Raw genomic sequence first — 18,213 nt, 5'->3', positions numbered from 1 at the left:
ATCCTGCAGAGCCTTTTGAGGTCAAGCTCATGGTCAAGCTCATAGTCAAGCTTTCCGTTGTATTTAGGCGATCCTCTTTACTCTCGTGACCAAATCTTGTCGAAGTAATCATCGGAAAAAGATAACTTCGATTACATACGTTGGCTAGATCATGATGCTAACATTTGTTTGTTTTAGTCGTCAAAATTACCTGAACCAATCCCTATAGTCCATTAAGCTCTATTACTTGCTCCAGCGCCATCAACAGGAGCACTTTCAGTCGCTATGGTTTCCGTCGCCGTCGACCAGGACACCATCTTCTCAAGCTTCGCATCCCACTTGTGCACTTCCCCAGTGCCGACATTGTACTGGTAGTAGTTTTCCGTACCACCTTTGATCATCGCCTTCCTGAAGGTAATATTGATCCTCCCCTTGCCCGCCTCCGGGCCTGCGCGCTTCGGTATACTGTGAAGCCAATTCGCTTGCGTTTTGCCACGCATCAATACCATATCTCCGGATCCCAAGGGCAGCTTGATTCCCTTTGGCTCTTCTATCACAACGCCCTCTTTGGGAGGGATAGGCTTGTGCTTCATCAGAAAGTCGCGCTTTGCACCAAGACTGAAAGATGCGATTGCTGGGTTGGGGCCGAGAAATCTCTCATCATCCGAGTGGTATGATATACTGTCTTTCCCATCCGCGTAGTAATTGACAAGGCAGAAATTGAACGTCTCGTCAGTGGTGCCCTCCGTCACCTTTCTCAGTTCCTCCAAACACTGTGGAATCGGACGAGGCGCGCACTTGTATCGGTTCTTCTCAACTGGCTTCCCCGTCTTTGCATCTACGATACTACCGTCGAGGGCAAAGCGGGACGTATCATCAACACCGAAGACAGTAGTGAACCGTGGAGTATTGATCTGAGTTTGCACTCCTCCGCGGGTGATCTTGTACTGGACACGGTAGAACGGGAGTTCCTGTCGAAGAAACTCAAAAAGTCCCGGTGCGATGGCGGAAGGGACATAAGGCTGATAGTACACGAGGTCCAGATCCAGCTGATCGTTCATGATCTTCCCCTCCTCGGCAGGAGCGAACCCCAACTGCTCCGTGAATGAAGTGGGCAGGTACGGAATGGCCAAGGGGTAGGATGCATGGCTAGACTTTTGCGAAGTTGCTTCATATTTGGGTTTCTTAGGCTCAGGACGTTTGAAGAAAGAATCGAGGGCACCTCGCTTCATGATCAGAGGTCTTACGTGCACGGTGTGCCACACCCGAGCAGGTCTTCCTCCAAGTACAGCTCGACTGAGCAACTTTGATGATCCCCTTGCGATACACAACACTTGGTTTTGCCCACCAAGGCACCTCGGCTTCGACGAGTGAAATCTGCTGCAATGGATGCGGATTCTCCCCAATATCTCCAGTTGAGATGCGCTGGGTAGAGGATAAGCGTGTCAAAGCGCTTTGAAAGATGAGATTGACGAGCTGCTCCAGCGTGGCGAGACAGTTGAACAAGGGCGAGGACTTTAGCGTATCGTAAGTCTTGTGCACGACGACTGTGAATTTGCCAAGCTCTGTCAAGAACGCGATTGCGAGGTATCGAACGACGAGCTTTAATTTGATCCAGGTCAAATGATGAAGAACGTGTTGTGACCATTGTCGCGACGCGTTCACTAGCTGATACTATGTTAGTACGTCGATGACGTATGTGACTGGTCTGCACAGACTTCAATCTGATTGGCTAATCCTCCACGTTGATGCGCTAGGGGTTGGAGGCGCGCATAGCGATGGTGAATAGTCATCTTATTCAAAACCCTCGTGTCGAGCACAACCTCCGTTTGTACTACTAATCAACCCTCCGTCTTTACGCCGTTGCCGTAGTTACTAATATCACGGACAGAGATAGTAGTGATCAGCTATCGGGCAGCAGCTGTCACTATGGCATTGGAAGAATGCTCGAACGCTCATCCCAAGCTTCCTGTGTCGAACGAAGAAACGCCGTCGATGAACGACCAGCATCAGCGGCTCTGCTTCGGCAACTCGACGTTCGGAGTCTTCTACAAGGGCATGTATTGGAGCAACAGAGGTTTGAATCTCTACTCTATTAATGCCATGGTACGGTAGATAGCTGAGCCTTGCCATCGCTAGGAAAACACCACTTTGCCTTGGAAGTGCGAAAGCGAAACCCAACGGGGATACTCAAAGTCTAGAGCGGGCCGTTAAAAAGTACCCACTGGCCAATAAGAGACAACTACGGAATGCAGATCTCGGCAAGGTAGAGCTGGAGTGATCTTCTAGCTAGACCTTTTTGGACTGGTTCCAATCTTATCGTCGGTCCATCAACTCATCCCTTTAGGACTGTCGTCTGGATATCCCGCTGCACGTTCGATTTCAATGCATCAGTAGCGATGCCTCGGCGTTGTCTGCCTCACCTGTCACACTTAGAGCTGCAGCGCTACACGCGTTCTCACTCTATTCATGGTCTCCCTACGCTCAGTTACGATGCCGGGGTACAGGAACTCGCCGCGAAAGTGCGCGTCGTCTTGCTTGGGACCCCTTTGATTGACCGATCTTCCTCTGTTTGAGCTGCACGACCTACTTGGCAAACAGCATGGCCCGAATGCATTCGTGTTACGGTCAGCTGGTTACTCGACCTCAGCAGATAGTTGACCGTGCATATATCCTAGATAACATTCCTTCTACTCAGAATTGACCACAATATCGCTGCGACTTAAGTAGAATTACAAGTCTTGTCGGCGAAGAGAGATTTATGAAGATTTTAAAGCTCATCTTTAGTCTTACGACCGTAAACCGACTTGTACAGAGCTCCTCTAGATGTTACCTCGACTAACACAGCAGACATGAATGTGGCAGCGCGCGAGCACGGTTCTTTGTGAAGATAGCCAGTGAAAATATTCCCGACTTTCGGACTGATAGACATGGCTCAATTGTGGATCAGTACCAGTTGCTGTCGCTAGTCATGGTGAAGATACAGGATACATGCTGTTTTTTTAGGATGGTAGGATTCTGTGTCCATCACGTCGAGGAATTCGGTTTGTTTTCATGCTTTGTCTTCACATACGCAATGCAAAACTTCCACTAATGTTGAATTCGAGGATATAATGCTCACTGATGTAGATTTACAGGGTCGCCAAGTCACTTCTCGGTTGTGCCTAAGTACCCTGTAACCGCAGTCGCGTGTTAGTGCTGGCATCTGGCAGGATCGCCTCACAGAAGGTGCAGCGAAGTCACTGAGCTGCAATCTTAGAATACACCGCAACGTACTCCGTGTGCTTACGATCACCACCTACCTAGATAGGAGGCCACTTGGCTGTATAGTAATACGAAGGTCCAGAGAACGCACTGGACCTAATCATCTCAGAAGCATCTTGGCTCTTTCATCCTCATCTCGACGGCGACAAAGCTACACCGAGGCTTTATCTTGTATTTAAGGACAGCATTTCCCCGTACAGATACCTCTTCACAGCACAATCACTTCCAACAGCCACTCCTTTACCTTTCTTACAACTTCCCACAGACGATTCTCAAATCTCGATTCTACTTCACCAACCCCGTCAACATGCATTCCAACACAATCATCTCCACGGTCATTGCCGCCATTGGCATGTTCGCCACCATTACTTCCGCCGAATGCACAGTCAAGTGGACAGACACAAACTGCTGCTTTCACGACAAGAAGGCGCGCACGCTTCAGGATGGATGGACTACCGTCATCCCCGGCACGAAGACTGGCGGAGAAATCCGTTTTGCAGACGGCAATCTGTGTCCAGACTCAGTCAAGGCCACTTGCAAGGCGAACTGCTGCGACCCGACAACTGGATGGGGCAAGGGTTGCCCTAAGTAAAGGTTTTTTAACATCTTTACTCGAATTTTACTATAATGTGAGTTCTTCATATTAGCTTGGTCCTGATGATGTCTAACGGAATTCAGATCTTTCTAATCAGTGTTGATGAATACTAGACGCGGTAATTCCGTATGGTGGCTACTGGAAGACTATGGATATCAGCTAGGAGTATCTCGAGCTTAATTTGTAACTTGTGGGGTTAAGGCTTTTGTACTTTGGGAAGCAGAGTTCGATTTGAACGCTCTTCCATCCATTCATTAGGTATAATAAAGAGTTCGATCTTATCAACGTGTCTGCATAGCCAGATATACTGGTGACTTGCAATACAAAGGAAAGAATATACTAACAAGCAGGAAGATTTGAGAGAAACAGCGTGTTAGAAAGGCTCACAAGCCTCAGCTCACAAGCCTCAGCTCACTGCCGATTACGAAGGAACGATAATAGACGCTTGATTGTGCTACGGCCACCGATTCATATGACTTGTTTCACGTCGACCGCTTTCTAAGCTTTTATCTTGTCTCAAGCGATGGCGATTTGACACGAGTCACAAACCGCATTCCAAAACAACGGGTGACTATCCACGGATTTGGAGAGTGCACATTGAATAATGCTTCTATTGCTGCTTTCGACGATACACCTATCTCAATGCGCCCAACATGCTGCTGGAAAGGTTCCTGCCCTGATTAATCGCCTAGTGTCCGCGACCCTCTTTGTTCCGTTAACACTGTCAGATTATATGGCCAGAGAGACCTTGGTTCATCTGCACTCGATAGATCGGCTAGAGCTTTTGGCAGATGACAAGTAATTGATCATAAAGATGCATTCCTTGTTGCAGTCGATTCAAAAAGTGTATTTCGAGGTATGCTCGGACCATAATTATGGATAATGATTCATTCCCAGTTTACTGAAGAAACTCCCAAGCATGAATAACCTAATCTGCCTCTCGTGTCTTGTCAGCCCATGATAGCCTTGGTTTTATCCACTTCGTCTAACCACATCACTCTGCCGCCTTCTTGATCCCACATTTCTCTTCTATTTCTTCCTGCCCTTTCCCGGATTCCAGAATGCTTCATCTTCTTTGCCTTTTTCAACTTCTTCCTGGTTCTTCTTTGCCTCCTTTTCCTTTGTTGCTTCCCTTATAAATCTTTGCTTGCACTTCAGACAGCCGTCCTGGTTTTTTAGATGAGCTCTGCCTTCGCAGCCATTACGGCATGGCATCTCGTGCTTCTTGCAGTAGTACATATTGCCGATGTGATCTTCATCACAGCCTCCGGGGCTCTCGTCGCCGACCCAGCCTGACTTTCCGGGGCAATGATGCTTAGTCCCCCTGCCTCCAGTAGGATTGCCGTTCTTACCCATGGTACTAGTGTGTTGAAAACTCCGAAAATGCTTTGTAGTTCTCCTGGAGCTATATGTCTATTAGTGGAGTTGAGAGTTGGATTGCGCAGACGTTGAATGACTTGCGGGAACATTTTATACGTGAAGTTCACGAAATGCATTGTAGCAATATGAGACCTAAAGTTAAGAAGGTGAATCAGGCTGAGCGTTCACACCGTTCGCGCAGTGATGATCCAGAGGGAAACAACCCTGTGCACCGACAAAACTTGTCACTAGCAAACAAAGAATTACCAGCATAACAACGCGCCCAGTTTCAAAGGTACATAACCACATCAAAACACTATTTTCCCCACATCACAACGCTTCTTCATGTCCTTCGTCAGAATCATGTCACCTCATCTTTCTACTTCTTCCACTTCGCCCGCATACGTTGTAGATGCATCTTGCGTCGAAACATCGCCCATAGGGACAAGCACACAACATGTAAATGATCTAAAAGATGGCGTTGATCAGCAGCAACAGAAAGCGCATGACGGTGTAGCCTCGGAAGTGGCAACGACTCTCTGCGGACAGGAACCATTCGAGACCTTCCAGCACAAAGTTGCTGAATTCGTCACGGAACATTTTCGCCGAAGCCTTAAGGATATCGCGATCTATGAGATGACGGGTGGCACATATAACCGAGTCATTGGAGTCACGATAGCATCATATCCAAAGAAGTTTGGATTGCACTCGTTCTTGACTTGCTTCTTGGGCGTACGCAAGAAGAAATCGGTCGCAAAGTTCGATTCGTACATCGTGCGCATCCCACGTATGAGTTTCAGCGGCGACGATTCGGATACTCATATGGCCAAGAAAATGAAGCACGAAGTTTCAATTTTGGAGGCGGTCGGCTCACGGCTACCCTTGCCGATTCCTAAGGTCTTCAGCTATGACCTTACGACCACGAATATGTGCGAACGACCGTACATGATTCAGACGCGCCTCCCTGGCCGTAATCTTGGTCTGGACTTATGGAACCACCTCAATATGCAGCAAAAGCAGTGCATTGCCAAGCATGTCACCAATCTTGCTTCCATCATCGCCTCAGTCGAAGGCCCTACTGGTGATATATCATCCGAAAATCTTTCGCAGTCATCCACTTCCCCGATCTGCGTCAACACATTCTGTGCACCAGCTTATGACGATCAGCCAACATGCAAGCCGGCATTGGCACGCAAGCCTATCGATCATCTTTTGGAGCAATGCGAGCGGTGGCGCGCATGGGAAAGGTCCACTGGATTTTGTTTCGAAGAAGTCTGGGACGGGTTCGAAACAATTTCAAGAGCTCTGGAAATGCGCGGCTTCTTAGACGGCCCGTGTGTTCTGGTTCACGGCGATCTCAAGCCTTACAACCTTCTGGCGGAGGTGCGTAACGAGACTGAAGTGGATATCACGGGTGTCATCGATTGGGATTCAGCTATCATTGCGCCTGAATTCATGGCCTATAGAGCACCATTCTGGCTTTGGACACCGGAAGATATGGATAGCGACAAAGAGGACGGAGAATGTGTGGCGGATGTTGAGCCTGTTACAGATGAGGACAGAATGTTGAAGCAAGTATTTCTTGACAACGCGTCCGAGAAGTACAAGCTCTATGCCTTCGCACCAGAGGCGATGCTGGCTAGACGTATGTTTTTTATACTAAGAGAGAGCTTGCGCAGTGATTGGGAGTTCGAAGAGGCGAAAAGCGTGATACGGGAGTGGATTGAACTTCATCCCGAGGATGGAGTCCAGCCCGTCCCTTCTGATACGGATTCTGAACCTGAATCTGGATCTGACGACGACCAGGACGACAATGAGTAATCTGAGGGAATTGGGTATTGAAGAAGTACATGCCTGCTTCGCACCAGAGTTTATGGCCCTCCGCACTCCATTTTGCGACTGAAAGGAGGGTTATGTCGATGAAATAGACGAAGGCTTAGCTACATACGAGCCGCCTGTGAAGGTTTGTAAGACACTTACAGACACTTTCCGGCCTGAAGCTTACATAAGCTCATCAGGTTCGGCCTACCGTGAGAGGATAGCATTGCAAGGAAGCTGTTAAGTGTCCTGTCCGCTGGCATACTAAGCTACGATCGGCGTTGCCTGGTTCTTGAGTTGGTGAAACAGTAGGATGCTCCTTCACAGAAGACAACTTTGGGGCTTATGAAGCAATAGGAACTTGAATGTCTCTAGTAATTCTGCTTGCTGTCTGGTGTATGTTGACTGAGTTTCATGTAATAGTATTGACGATTTGTTATCTTTCATCCGACTACGTGCGACTTCGCTCGCCGCACAATTACCAGGAAATGAAGGCGGTTTTTCAATCCCGATAATAGAATATACACACTGTCGCTGATCATTTCAAGGTGATGTAGCAGTGGTGTCCTACAGGAGAGATCAAAAACCTATTGTCCATCTCCATCATCTCGTCTTTCATACATTCGGAAATTTTGGCGCCACGACATTGTCGGAAGAAGAGAGCTGCTGCTAAGCGAAGCTCTATGTATGCGAGATGAATGCCAATACACACCCTCGAGCCGCCTCCGAACGGCATGTATGACGCTTTTTGATGGGCTGACAGGGTAGGTTTGTTCAGGAATCGCAGACCATCGAATCGAAGTGGGTCGGCGAAGGCTGATGGGTCTCGGTGATTTGTGTAAGCCTGGGTACTGACTACAGCACCGCCGGGAATGTGATATCCATTTATGGTTGTGCCTTGTTTGGGAACAGTTCGAGGTAGCGCTCCAGGCGCAGCACCATAGAGCCTCAACGTCTCTTCAATGACGCTGTTCAAAAGAGGCGCGTTCTCAAGTTCTTCTTTGGTCAGTTCATCGCTTAAGTGTGCGATTTCGTCCTCGAGGCGAGTCTGCAGGTCCGGCTGTTTTAGAACTGCCCAGACGAGATAGGTCAGGGTGACTGCGGTGGTGTCTGATCCCGCAACAATGAGGTTTCCCGCTTCCTCCCGAATATCCTTGTCTGTTAGTGAAACCTTCTCGTTATTTTCGCAAGCAGCCAGCATCTGACCAAAGAGATTCATAGCGTTCCCGTTGCGGTTGCGCATATTCTCGATCGCACGCCGGCCGTATCCATATACGACATCATCAGTGGTTACCATGGTCTGTATTCGCTTCAAGGGTATGAGCCGAAGGATATTGTATACGATCGGTAGTTCGGATCGCAACACCGATCCAAGCAGCGCGGCCTGGATAGCGTCAATGTAGGGTGTTTGCTGTTCTGTTTGTCAGACTGTCTAGCTATATTATCATGAGGCCGAAGTAGATCACATACCTTTCCCAGTTCAAGCATGTTAAAGCTTTCTCCGAAACAAAGATGTGCAATCACATCGGTCGTCATGAGCGTCCACCACTTGAAGATATCGGCCCCTTGCGATGAACCAGAAGCATCCTGGCGGATCTTTTGGACAGCTAAACCCACTTTTTGTCTAACTTCTACATCCCAGTTGCTGTTCAAGCTGCTATTACTGAAGGCTCGGGCGAACAGCCTCCTTCGGGCGGCATGGGCATGTGGGTCGCGCATAGCGAAAATTCCAGGTGTATCAGTTGGCACAAGGACCGAGTAGAAGTCTGACTTCAAAAACCCGCCACCAATCTTATGTATCTGAGTCACACCTCCTGTGTCCGAAACGGCGGCCTCGTTTGGTGCAATCCGTACGACACCGCCATATTGCTGGTGAAGCTTGTCCACGTAGAAGATCCGCCTGCCTGAGAGGACCTGGTAACGAAGGATGAGGTTGGTGTATCTTGAGTACCAAGGCCCTGGTAGCTTTGCAAGTGGGGATGTATACCCTGCCCACACGACCTGTACTCCGTCAGCCTTCAGTGAAAGGAGATCAGGTTGGGTTATCATACCTTGGCGATGTAGGCCAGTACAACCAGGACCGCGATTACAATGCCTCGCTGAAGCGACATGGTGTCTTGATTTCACTGAGCTTGCACTTTTGAGAGGCACTGATCTCGTTCAAACAGGATACTCGGCTCCCGGTGAATATGCACAACGGCAGATCATAGTTTCAAATCAAGGGCTGCGCGCTATATACATGCTCGGAATGTGGAGACCGGCCTCTAAAAAGCCCTTCGTTCGTCGATGGCTCCGTCCGGAATCATGGCGACGCATCGTGCCGCAGTACCGCTCTCAAGCAGCCCTGCACGCAGACAGAAGAAGGACCGTGTGGGCCAGAAACCCTGTCTCACAAGAAATCAAGAGATCAAAACGTAGTTGCTAGTTGGAGCGGAGTGGTGATAGGAGCGGAATGGTGAAGAGAGCGGAGTGATGGCATGCCAAGTTCCGCCTCTCCCCACATGAATCCTCGGACGTGCTTTCGCCCGTTCCGAACGGCCCGCGCTCTAATGATCTACACTGCGGTTTCGTTTCGTGGGGATGCGGAAGCCACGGTCTCCGAGGCTCTAACGCTGCTTTCGTTTGCGCAGTATGCTGTTGCTGGCATGGTGCGATCTTTCTTGATGAGGCAGGACATGACGTAAGCGTATTCGTGTAATCAGTACCCAGGTGCTTGTAAGCTAGTGGCCGTTCATACCAAATAACAAATAACAGATGATGACGTAAGCGTCTATGTGCTCGATCCAAGGATTGTTTCATCAATTTCCATTCTTCCTCCCCGCCTCGCGTCCATCAGTTCCCACATTACTAGCAAGATGACGAATCAAACTGGACCCCACACAGTTCTGCAGCAAGGATTTGCGAAATTACCTTTGGAGTTGTTTCTCACTGTCCTCGATCAACTTGTGGGTACCCGCAACGGACAGCAGCAGCCCGTAGCATACGAGCCATCAGGCATCGTCACCAAGACATTACGCGCGCTCACACTAGTATCGCGCAGTACTTACCTCATAGCGACAAAGTATCTTTACTCACACTGTCTATACTTGGATAGCTGCACGACCTACGCTCGTTTTCGTAGAACATTGGGATTGCATCTCGGGCATCATCCACAAGCTCTTGATTATGGAGAAGCTGGGCGTAACGACGAATTATTTGCGGAAGCTCAGGTCTTACGAAATATCACATCTCTCTTCGTCTCACCATCGAAGGTGCAAAGGTTGATAGAAGGCAACTATACGCCTTTGGTGCGACTGCCACAGATCATCGACCTCTGCGATTTGATTGGACCTACACTCAGGAGGCTGGCTTTAGACCTGTCTCCGATCTATGCGACACCAACCGAAATCGAGCAGATGAGACCGCATGTCACTGAGAATAATGTCTTCATACACATGCCGCATCTGGAAGAACTGATCATCAGCTACGACGTGCTCAATTACTTCCGACACCCACCACCCAACTTGAAATGGCTGGCTATCACTGCTCAGGAGCTCACGGATGTTGAGGTAGCTTTCTGCCTCAAGATACCGTCACTACGAATGCTGGTCATGATGCGACCCGTCAATCTGGAAGCCAAGGACATCGATATTATATTTACAGCATACAATGGCAAAAGCTTGGACACTGTTCTAGTTGATGTTAACTCAAATCATCGGACACCTCAGGGGACGCGGAGTTGGAAAGACAACGATACAGTACGCATTTGGGAAGTGGATGTACCAGTGAGCTTCTACGGCGACGAAGACGACGTCGTACTGTGTGATGGTTGGATATGGACACACGGTGTTCAAGGAACCTTGTGGAGTCAAGACAAGCGACGTATGGCTTCCTGGGAGGAGATTGAGAGACGTTTGGCCGGGCCAGTACATACAATCATGGAAGTATAGCCCTAGAACTACTGAGAACCTAGACCATACTCATCGAGTAACCTTGACATGGCATGAGTGCCGGTTCTACATCCAAGTCCGCACGTTGCTCTTGCCTCACAAAATCTCTCCGTGCAGCGCTCCGCTGACTGACCATCAAGCCTTCTACGTCTGCTGCCATTGAGTTCTGCAAGACGCCGCTATCCCGTCGTTACAGCCCCCGCTAGACCTCTCTTTCAGCCCAATAATGAGTCTTTCCTCGAGAGATTTTCTGATTGCTTCTCCAACTCCCCCACATTCCATGTAACATGTACACAGGTTCCCTTGAGCTTGTCCGCTCTCCCTCCACCCAACCACACCGAAAACATCCCAATGAGCTCCAGATTATCGAATGCGAATGGCTCGAACATGTCGAACATTCTCTCCGTTCTTATGCTTCCAACGTCAAGCGAAAATGCTTTCATCTCTGGGTATTCGGTGTTGAGGAACTCTATGAGGCGGCGATCGGCATCTTTCGCGATCTGGTGCGAAGAGAGGCCAGAGCTTACGACGGTATCCGTTCCAGATGTGATAGATATGAACGTTCCAGTGGGTGCTGGACCAAACGTACGGATGTATTGGTGGGCCGGGAGATGTGTGCTGCGGAAGTTCGTCGTCATATCGGCCCACCACTCGTCGTTGTCGTCCGTCTCCCCTATCGTGCTGGAATGTGCGGTACCGACGTTCGCTATAACTATATCCAGCTTCCCAAACTGCTCTCTAATAGCAAGGAATAGTTTGGTGACATCTGCTGATCTTGTGGTGTCGCAGGCTGTAGCAAAAAGCTTTCCCGCCGGGTTCAGCCTTCTGAGCTCAGCGATCACCTGCTCTAGATCTTCTGCATTTTGACTGCAGATTGCGATGCCTGCAGCCCCTGCTTTTGCCCATGATAGAGCAATTGTCCGGCCAATATCTCTCGCCGCACCAGTGACGAGTACGTACTTTCCTGCTCCAGTACGTTGCACTGCTTCGAGAGCAGCACATGGATGGCGATGGTATAGACTAGTGGTCTCGGCCATCTCCATGGAATAAGCTGGGCTGATATCTCAGGCGGCCGTGTGGAAATGTAGATGTTGGCCGACAGATGTTGTGGAGCATGTCTCAAATATCACTGTCACTCATTTCACCCCGGAACTTCTAATGCTGCTATGACACCGTCAGCGCTCGCCCGACGCGATGCCGCTTTCAAGGCATTCTACTCTTTCTCTGGTAACGAGTTCGGGATGGTCCGGTCATTAGTCCGTCGCTATCATCCTTCGTGCACCCAAACCCACGGCCAAACATACTCAAAAGACGATGTCAATGATCCCTATATGCGTCTCAATTCTGAATCACACTCTTGGGCTATCTCGCATGCATGTGTTTCTTGATGGTAGTGTAATTCTATACGATCAGACCAGTCAAACCTTGCCTTCATCCTACTCGAACCTAGATCGGCAGGCCTCGTGCACCCTGACAGGTGGCAGGTCGGTACCAGATACTAACTCTTAAGCGTCTGGTAAAGCGAATGTCTAAGTATAGAGTCCTTCTAAGGTCAATATGTACAAGATGCGCTCGCTACTACCCGCGAGCTATTAATAGGCCACCAACATGCAGATTGGAAGGTCCACAGCATGACCGAAGGGCCGATAACATACCGATTGGACATAGATTGAACGCAGGAATGTTTGCTCTTCGCTTGGAGTTGAGTTGAGCCAATGCGAAGCTTTCGAGCACGTTGATAATCTTACATACACGTAGTTGGGGGCGAAAACTGCGGCCAGTATTTGCCGACCCACGTCGATGAACGGCTAGATTCTGCCGGCTACTTGCGTATGATAGCGAGATAGAAGAGCAACGTGAACATCGTCATATCATGTATAACCATAGGACACAAACTCAGATCAATGATATCATTAACGACATTCTCAGAAAATGACGCGATCGTAACAATCTTCCACTCATGGCCTGGCTCTCCAGCACTAAGCAACGGCTACCTCCTGCACCCCAACAACGGTCTCGCTTTTCTTTCTCGCCTCTTCATCTCTCTTCCACTTCTCCGCCCGTCCATAAGAATCCTTGTACCCACCCAAAATTGCCTGTTCAACTGTAATCGGAGGCCACTTTGGTTGTTCCCCGTCCGCCTTACAATTTGGCAGACAACTAACCACATAATCCGGGTTTCCAGAGAAGAAGACAGGAATGCTGTACCTCTCCTCGCCACTCACGTTAATGACGCGATGGAGATTGGATATGTAACGATCGTTGCTCCATCGCATCATCAAGTTACCTAGGTTCACGACGAAAGCGCCAGGAGTGGGGGTTACATCGAGCCACTCTTTTGTCGTGTAGTCGTAGACTTGAAGACCAGAAACAGTATCTTGGAGTAAGATTGTTATGCAGCCAAAATCTGTGTGTGCGCCGATTCCACGAGTGAGTTTTGCTGGGCTGTCGGGTGGCTGCGAGGGGTAGTGGAGGAGCCGCATTGTTGCTACTGCGCCGCTGGCGTATTCGTCGAAGTAGTCTTCAGATAGATCGAGGGTCAGAGCGAGTACTTTTAGGATATCTTTTGCGAGCTGTACGACTTGGGCGTAGTACTCTAGTGATGTGTTCTTGAAGTCTTGCACGTCTGGTAGAGATGACTCCGAGGGCCACATGTTTGGGCCAGAGTTGAGTCTTTTGTTGAGAAAGTAGGGATGTGTTTTGGGAATTTCATCGCCGATGTAGTATCCTTCTTTGAGCTCTGGCGATGTTCCTTCTTCCAACATCTGGGATTTGAGCAGCTCGTAACCGCGGTTCCATGTGTTTGATGTATCTAGACAAAGGTATCAACAAGACGTCATGTGCAAAGGTCGCTCTACTTACCCTTGTTTACTTTGTTCTTCTCTTCTAATGGCAGATTGAAGAACTTCTTATTCCAGTCCATCATCTTCTGCTGCAACTCGATGGGTACGTTATGTCCGGTAATCTGGAAGAAGCCATTGTGCAGACAGCAGTTTCGCACTTCTTCTACAAGCTGTTTCTTGGAAGTCGCATCACTCTGGTAGAATTCTGGTAGTTGTTAGCGGTGACTATAACAGAACAAGTTCAGCATAGTTCGGGCCTACGAACTGGAGAAGTCCAGAATGGGAGGAGCATCGCCGGCGCTAGGCATGTTGAGCCTTTTAGTAGGTCTATGAGGTAAGCAAACAGTACAGGTGGTGTTGTTGATAGATGCTGGATGTTTTTGAGGTATGAATGTAGGAATGAAAGATGTTTGCGGTGGTTTGCAACGAAGCATCACATTACATCGAATGGTATTATATCCTAGTTTCTCGCCAGATCCGCTTTCCATATCCCCATCTCTCACCTACCCCTCACATGCGCGGCGCTATCGATAGCGGCGTTGCGCTGGAAAGATGGCGCGAGTGGGGTTTCGAAGTCCTCCCAAGGTTCACCCCCACCCTTGCTTTCAAGTCACGACTGGCCAACTGTAAGATACGTCAAGTAGATGGTGCATCCTACACACCTGGAGGCAGACCCAAAGAGTAACAATTCTCCATTATCCGCAGGTCACCGCGGAGCTCAAGGCTTACCTAGGTAAATTCCAATCATGATCGGAGCAAGCTGAAGTACTCTACAGGGTTCTCATCTTGCCGTCAACCCACTCTAGCATAATGATCTTGCAAGTTGACCAACTCTGGTCCCCAGCTGGTCTGAGTTGGAAGGTCATCTATGACCACACTGTCCATACTCGATCTGTACCGTTCACCATGGTCATCCGGGAGTGTTGTCGCGAGCCTCTGGTCGTAGTGGAGCTTTTGCTAACCATCCATCATGTACTCAGTATCAGTCCTGTCACCGATGCGACACATGCCATCCCATAACACCGTGTACAGGCTCCTTACGATCATATACTCGGGTGAACAAGCATGTCATTTTGGTGCATCACCGGCCATTGTTTTCCACGATCTCTTTGTGTGTTGAAGCTCTATGTCTGCCGGCTCGTGTGCAGCAGTCATCACATCGTATTCTTTCCGATCTTCTAAAGCGCACGAAAGTCGAGATGACAAAACCCCGTGAAGGATAGATGTGTCGCAAATCCATAACGGTCTGTGCAAGCCCATACAGGATAGAGTTAATCGGTAGTTTCGACGTGCCGTGGAGACAGACAAAAAGGGATCGCTGAGACTGAGGGAGAATTGCTACCTTGTTTACGGGCGATGGGAGCAAAAGAGACAGGGCTGAAGGTCGACACACGACGGAAGGCATTCCGTCATTGCCCAGTCGCTGATTGGCCAGGGAAAACTCGACCATGGGCGGCTGGCCCCACCTTCCCATTAGTAGTGCTTGGTCATGCTCGACATAAGCAGCCCTTCCCTGCCAAGCCTCACCTAAACACCCACCGGATTGTTAAACCTTTACCAACCAGGCAAGCCCACGATGGCACCCACGCCCAACTGCCCTGGACCGATCTTCGAACATTCTCGTCACCCTAGTCGCGTTTTGCATAAAGCGCCCCCTCCCGACCCATGAAGACGCTTTCCTCCATCTTCATCGCCCTCATCGCAATTGCATTTGCCGTCTACAACAACGAGTACATGCTTTCGAGACTCACACAGTCACTCAAACACGTCACATCCCTTGCAAAGACCACCAAGCCCTTGTACAACACCACCCAAGACATGACGACCATGTTCCGCGGACTGCCCGTCATCCCCGACGAGGCCTTTACGACCGATGCGCCCCGCAAGATCGCGAAGTCGTTCCTTGCGATTGAGCAGTCCGAAGGCGCGGGAGCCAAAGTGAGGAGGAGTGTCGGCACTCCAAAGCTCCGCAACTTCTCCCCATTCCTCATGCTCGACCACTTTGCCATTCCACCAGGCGCAGGTTTCCCAGATCACCCACACAGAGGTATGCAACTTCCCCTTCTCTCATGCCTAGTACATCTGCGAGCACTATACTGACTTCTCGATTCGTACAGGCCAGGAAACCATCACATATCTTCTCTCGGGCGCTGTCGACCACGAAGACTTTGCAGGCAACAAGGGAACCATCGAGCAGGGCGATCTACAGTTCATGACAGCCGGCCGCGGCATTGTCCACGCTGAGATGCCACGCCAGAACGAAGACGGTGCGCCCAACGTTGGAATGCAGCTCTGGGTCGACCTGCCCAAGGAACTGAAGTCGTGCGAACCGCGTTACCGAGACCTACGAGCCAAGGAGATCCCTGAGACGACTGCCGACGATGGCAAGGTGCACGTCAAGGTCATCAGCGGACAAGCCTACGGCACCGAGAGTCTGAAGGAGTTGGCATACACCCCCGTTTGGCTGCTCGACTTCACAGTCCAGCCCGGTGGCAAAGTCAAGCAGCCCCTACCAAAGGGCTGGAACGCTTTCGCCTATCTCCTCAACGGCACCACCATCTTCTCGTCCGACGGCGTATCGCGACCTGTTGAACAATACCACAACGTCGTTTTCGACAGCAACGGCGACAGCATCGAAGCCTCAGTCGAAGAGGGCGCCGAGAAGGAGTCGAGATTCATTCTCGTCGCTGGTCTTCCCCTCGATCAGCCCATTGTACAATACGGGCCATTTGTCGTAACATCAAGAGACGAGGTCATGCAGGCTATGATGGACTACCAGAGCTATTCAAATGGGTTTGAAAGAGCAAACAACTGGGAAAGTGAGATTGGAAAGAGTATGGTTCACTAAGATGCCTACTTCCGCCTACCTTTTCTTTCCTGGTCACTTCTTATGTATATACTAAATTACGATTCCATTTTTCTTTGCCTTACAACCCCTGGTCTCATCCCATTTCTCTAGGATTTATCAATCGGTAACATACGTTCACCAATATATGGCCACGCACCTGACACTGTTCTGCGCAACTCACATACTCACGCACCCAGCCGAGCTATCTTCTACGAAAATGCCTCCATAAATCTGTCCTTCACCGCGCAGTGGTATGTGCTCTTGGTACCCATCGAATACCACCGTCTCTGTCTCTGTAGGTTTCTTTGCAATACCGATCTGCAGCTGACCTCCTCCAGCATTGTCATTTGGTAAAGCCTTGCTGACCGCTTTCAACGGCTTGTCGCCTGTGGAGTAATAAACCTTGATCGTACTATACATCTCGTCAGCTTTCCCAACAATCAATCGAGCCTCATGGTATGAGCAAATGCAAGATACTTACTTCCGCACATAATCCAACTGCACTCCAAAATTTTGCCATTCCCTCCTCGAAATCTTCGTCGTGAAGATGAATTCATTCTTCGCATTCTGGATCTTCCAAGTCTCCCTTTCCCGCTTCGTGTCCACACCCGTCCCACCATCACCAACAAGCACAACACCACCAACGAACATGAACTGGTTGCCCGAGTAATCAGCCTTCTCATGCCACACATTCATATACTCGTGACTCAGATTCAGCGGCCTCCGTTCGTCTTGTTTAATGCTCCAATGAAACGTCACAATACCCTTGTCTGAAGCATCAGCACCAGCGTCATTCTGGTCGTCTTTCAGCAGAAGACCTGCACGGCGGAAGCCAGTCTGCAGGTTTTCGCCCGCACGAAACAACGAGCCGTCATCGATGGTCACTTCGAGGGGCTTGTGTTGACGCGGATTGTCGAAACGGGATTGCGGGGCGGTTTTGGGTGAAGGGAAGAGAAGGATGGAGGACCAGGTACGGTTCTCACCTTTGACGAAGTCGGGATTGTAAGGGGTGGATCCTTGAGCTGTGTCAAAAGACTGGAGAGTCAGGTTGGAGGCGATGCGACCGTCGAAGATTATGGGGCATTTGATGTTGGATTTGGGTTGGTGTGAGTGTGGCAGTAGCGGAGTTGCTGCTGTTAGAGCCAAGAATGGAAGGAAAACAGAGAGATGCATGGTTAAGAAAGGTTGACCCTATAGAATCGCCAAAACTCACACAACCATAAGTCTAGGCAAAGAACTCATTTATATGGTTCTACTGTTTAGGACGCTAGCCAGCCCTACGGATATTGGCTAATTAGGTAGAGCGGCAGAGCACTATGGGCCAAGATCTAGTGCAGCCACATTCCCGGAACACCATTGGCTCTAGTCCGACGGACCTGGAATCCGGTCACCTTCAGTGGTATCTCAATGCGCTAGTTCGAGACTTCGTTTAGCAACTCATACACCGGTGACTCGAATCGAGTAGAGAGAGACGACAACTTCCTTCTTCTATCGTCATAGAACGTCTTTCCATCCCTTCCAGATCTTTGCGAACTGGTCTTTGCATGCTCTTCCGAACAACAGGTAATTGTGTCTTCG

At 49.6% G+C, this 18,213-nt stretch overlaps 9 protein-coding genes across 9 annotated transcripts; 3 read left to right on the top strand and 6 right to left on the bottom strand.

Annotated features, from left to right (window-relative positions):
- Positions 1-145: 145 nt before the first annotated feature.
- Positions 146-1,615, bottom strand: CC77DRAFT_1024363 (DNA repair family protein). Its single transcript, XM_018525854.1, has one exon. It carries the CDS (start codon positions 1,209-1,211, stop codon positions 213-215), a length of 999 nt encoding a protein of 332 aa, XP_018381352.1. The 5' UTR covers positions 1,212-1,615; the 3' UTR covers positions 146-212.
- A 3,252-nt stretch (positions 1,616-4,867) lies between these two features.
- CC77DRAFT_1012619 (hypothetical protein) lies at positions 4,868-5,194 on the bottom strand (the record flags this gene model as incomplete). Its single annotated transcript, XM_018523778.1, has 1 exon — positions 4,868-5,194. One exon carries the CDS (start codon positions 5,192-5,194, stop codon positions 4,868-4,870), a length of 327 nt encoding a protein of 108 aa, XP_018381351.1.
- Positions 5,195-5,247: 53 nt separating this feature from the next.
- Positions 5,248-7,018, top strand: CC77DRAFT_1043635 (hypothetical protein; the record flags this gene model as incomplete). Its single annotated transcript, XM_018527325.1, has 2 exons — positions 5,248-5,424; positions 5,687-7,018. The coding sequence occupies 2 exons, from the start codon at positions 5,248-5,250 to the stop codon at positions 7,016-7,018; spliced, it is 1,509 nt and encodes a 502-aa protein (XP_018381350.1).
- A 350-nt stretch (positions 7,019-7,368) lies between these two features.
- Positions 7,369-9,476, bottom strand: CC77DRAFT_1098607 (cytochrome P450 3A17). Its single transcript, XM_018529960.1, has 3 exons — positions 9,067-9,476; positions 8,486-9,016; positions 7,369-8,426 (listed from the first exon to the last, which is right to left on the bottom strand). The coding sequence occupies exons 1-3, from the start codon at positions 9,124-9,126 to the stop codon at positions 7,554-7,556; spliced, it is 1,464 nt and encodes a 487-aa protein (XP_018381349.1). The 5' UTR covers positions 9,127-9,476; the 3' UTR covers positions 7,369-7,553.
- A 143-nt stretch (positions 9,477-9,619) lies between these two features.
- CC77DRAFT_998000 (hypothetical protein) lies at positions 9,620-11,005 on the top strand. Its single transcript, XM_018536527.1, has 2 exons — positions 9,620-9,709; positions 9,770-11,005. The coding sequence occupies exon 2, from the start codon at positions 9,871-9,873 to the stop codon at positions 10,942-10,944; it is 1,074 nt and encodes a 357-aa protein (XP_018381348.1). The 5' UTR covers positions 9,620-9,709; positions 9,770-9,870; the 3' UTR covers positions 10,945-11,005.
- Positions 11,006-11,087: 82 nt separating this feature from the next.
- Positions 11,088-11,981, bottom strand: CC77DRAFT_1078612 (NAD(P)-binding protein; the record flags this gene model as incomplete). Its single annotated transcript, XM_018529290.1, has 1 exon — positions 11,088-11,981. One exon carries the CDS (start codon positions 11,979-11,981, stop codon positions 11,160-11,162), a length of 822 nt encoding a protein of 273 aa, XP_018381347.1. The 3' UTR covers positions 11,088-11,159.
- A 942-nt stretch (positions 11,982-12,923) lies between these two features.
- On the bottom strand, positions 12,924-14,095 carry CC77DRAFT_1034463 (Clavaminate synthase-like protein; the record flags this gene model as incomplete). Its single annotated transcript, XM_018526873.1, has 3 exons — positions 12,924-13,756; positions 13,807-13,992; positions 14,053-14,095. The coding sequence occupies 3 exons, from the start codon at positions 14,093-14,095 to the stop codon at positions 12,924-12,926; spliced, it is 1,062 nt and encodes a 353-aa protein (XP_018381346.1).
- Positions 14,096-15,250: 1,155 nt separating this feature from the next.
- On the top strand, positions 15,251-16,826 carry CC77DRAFT_997990 (RmlC-like cupin). Its single transcript, XM_018536526.1, has 2 exons — positions 15,251-15,834; positions 15,905-16,826. The coding sequence occupies exons 1-2, from the start codon at positions 15,453-15,455 to the stop codon at positions 16,633-16,635; spliced, it is 1,113 nt and encodes a 370-aa protein (XP_018381345.1). The 5' UTR covers positions 15,251-15,452; the 3' UTR covers positions 16,636-16,826.
- Positions 16,724-18,083, bottom strand: CC77DRAFT_407143 (hypothetical protein). Its single transcript, XM_018531586.1, has 2 exons — positions 17,117-18,083; positions 16,724-17,047 (listed from the first exon to the last, which is right to left on the bottom strand). The coding sequence occupies exons 1-2, from the start codon at positions 17,806-17,808 to the stop codon at positions 16,813-16,815; spliced, it is 927 nt and encodes a 308-aa protein (XP_018381344.1). The 5' UTR covers positions 17,809-18,083; the 3' UTR covers positions 16,724-16,812.
- Positions 18,084-18,213: the final 130 nt, after the last annotated feature.

The sequence above is a fragment of the Alternaria alternata genome (genome assembly GCF_001642055.1).
Source record: "Alternaria alternata strain SRC1lrK2f unplaced genomic scaffold CC77scaffold_23, whole genome shotgun sequence".
NCBI classification, from domain to species: domain Eukaryota; kingdom Fungi; phylum Ascomycota; class Dothideomycetes; order Pleosporales; family Pleosporaceae; genus Alternaria; species Alternaria alternata.
Note: the sequence above shows the minus strand (reverse complement) of the source record. Positions and strands in the feature narration are given on the sequence as shown.

What these genes read in the sequence shown, in the direction of transcription:
- CC77DRAFT_1024363 (XM_018525854.1), bottom strand. Translation starts at nt 1,211, where the DNA reads ATGAAGCGAGGTGCCCTCGATTCTTTCTTCAAACGTCCTGAGCCTAAG.
- CC77DRAFT_1098607 (XM_018529960.1), bottom strand. Translation starts at nt 9,126, where the DNA reads ATGTCGCTTCAGCGAGGCATTGTAATCGCGGTCCTGGTTGTACTGGCC. An exon ending in TACTGGCCTACATCGCCAAG is followed by an intron (nt 9,017 to 9,066) that starts GTATGATAACCC and finishes GACGGAGTACAG; the next exon opens with GTCGTGTGGGCAGGGTATAC. An exon ending in ACATGCTTGAACTGGGAAAG is followed by an intron (nt 8,427 to 8,485) that starts GTATGTGATCTA and finishes CAAACAGAACAG; the next exon opens with CAAACACCCTACATTGACGC.
- CC77DRAFT_998000 (XM_018536527.1), top strand. Translation starts at nt 9,871, where the DNA reads ATGACGAATCAAACTGGACCCCACACAGTTCTGCAGCAAGGATTTGCG.
- CC77DRAFT_997990 (XM_018536526.1), top strand. Translation starts at nt 15,453, where the DNA reads ATGAAGACGCTTTCCTCCATCTTCATCGCCCTCATCGCAATTGCATTT. An exon ending in CCCAGATCACCCACACAGAG is followed by an intron (nt 15,835 to 15,904) that starts GTATGCAACTTC and finishes CGATTCGTACAG; the next exon opens with GCCAGGAAACCATCACATAT.
- CC77DRAFT_407143 (XM_018531586.1), bottom strand. Translation starts at nt 17,808, where the DNA reads ATGCATCTCTCTGTTTTCCTTCCATTCTTGGCTCTAACAGCAGCAACT. An exon ending in CAGTTGGATTATGTGCGGAA is followed by an intron (nt 17,048 to 17,116) that starts GTAAGTATCTTG and finishes CGAGATGTATAG; the next exon opens with TACGATCAAGGTTTATTACT.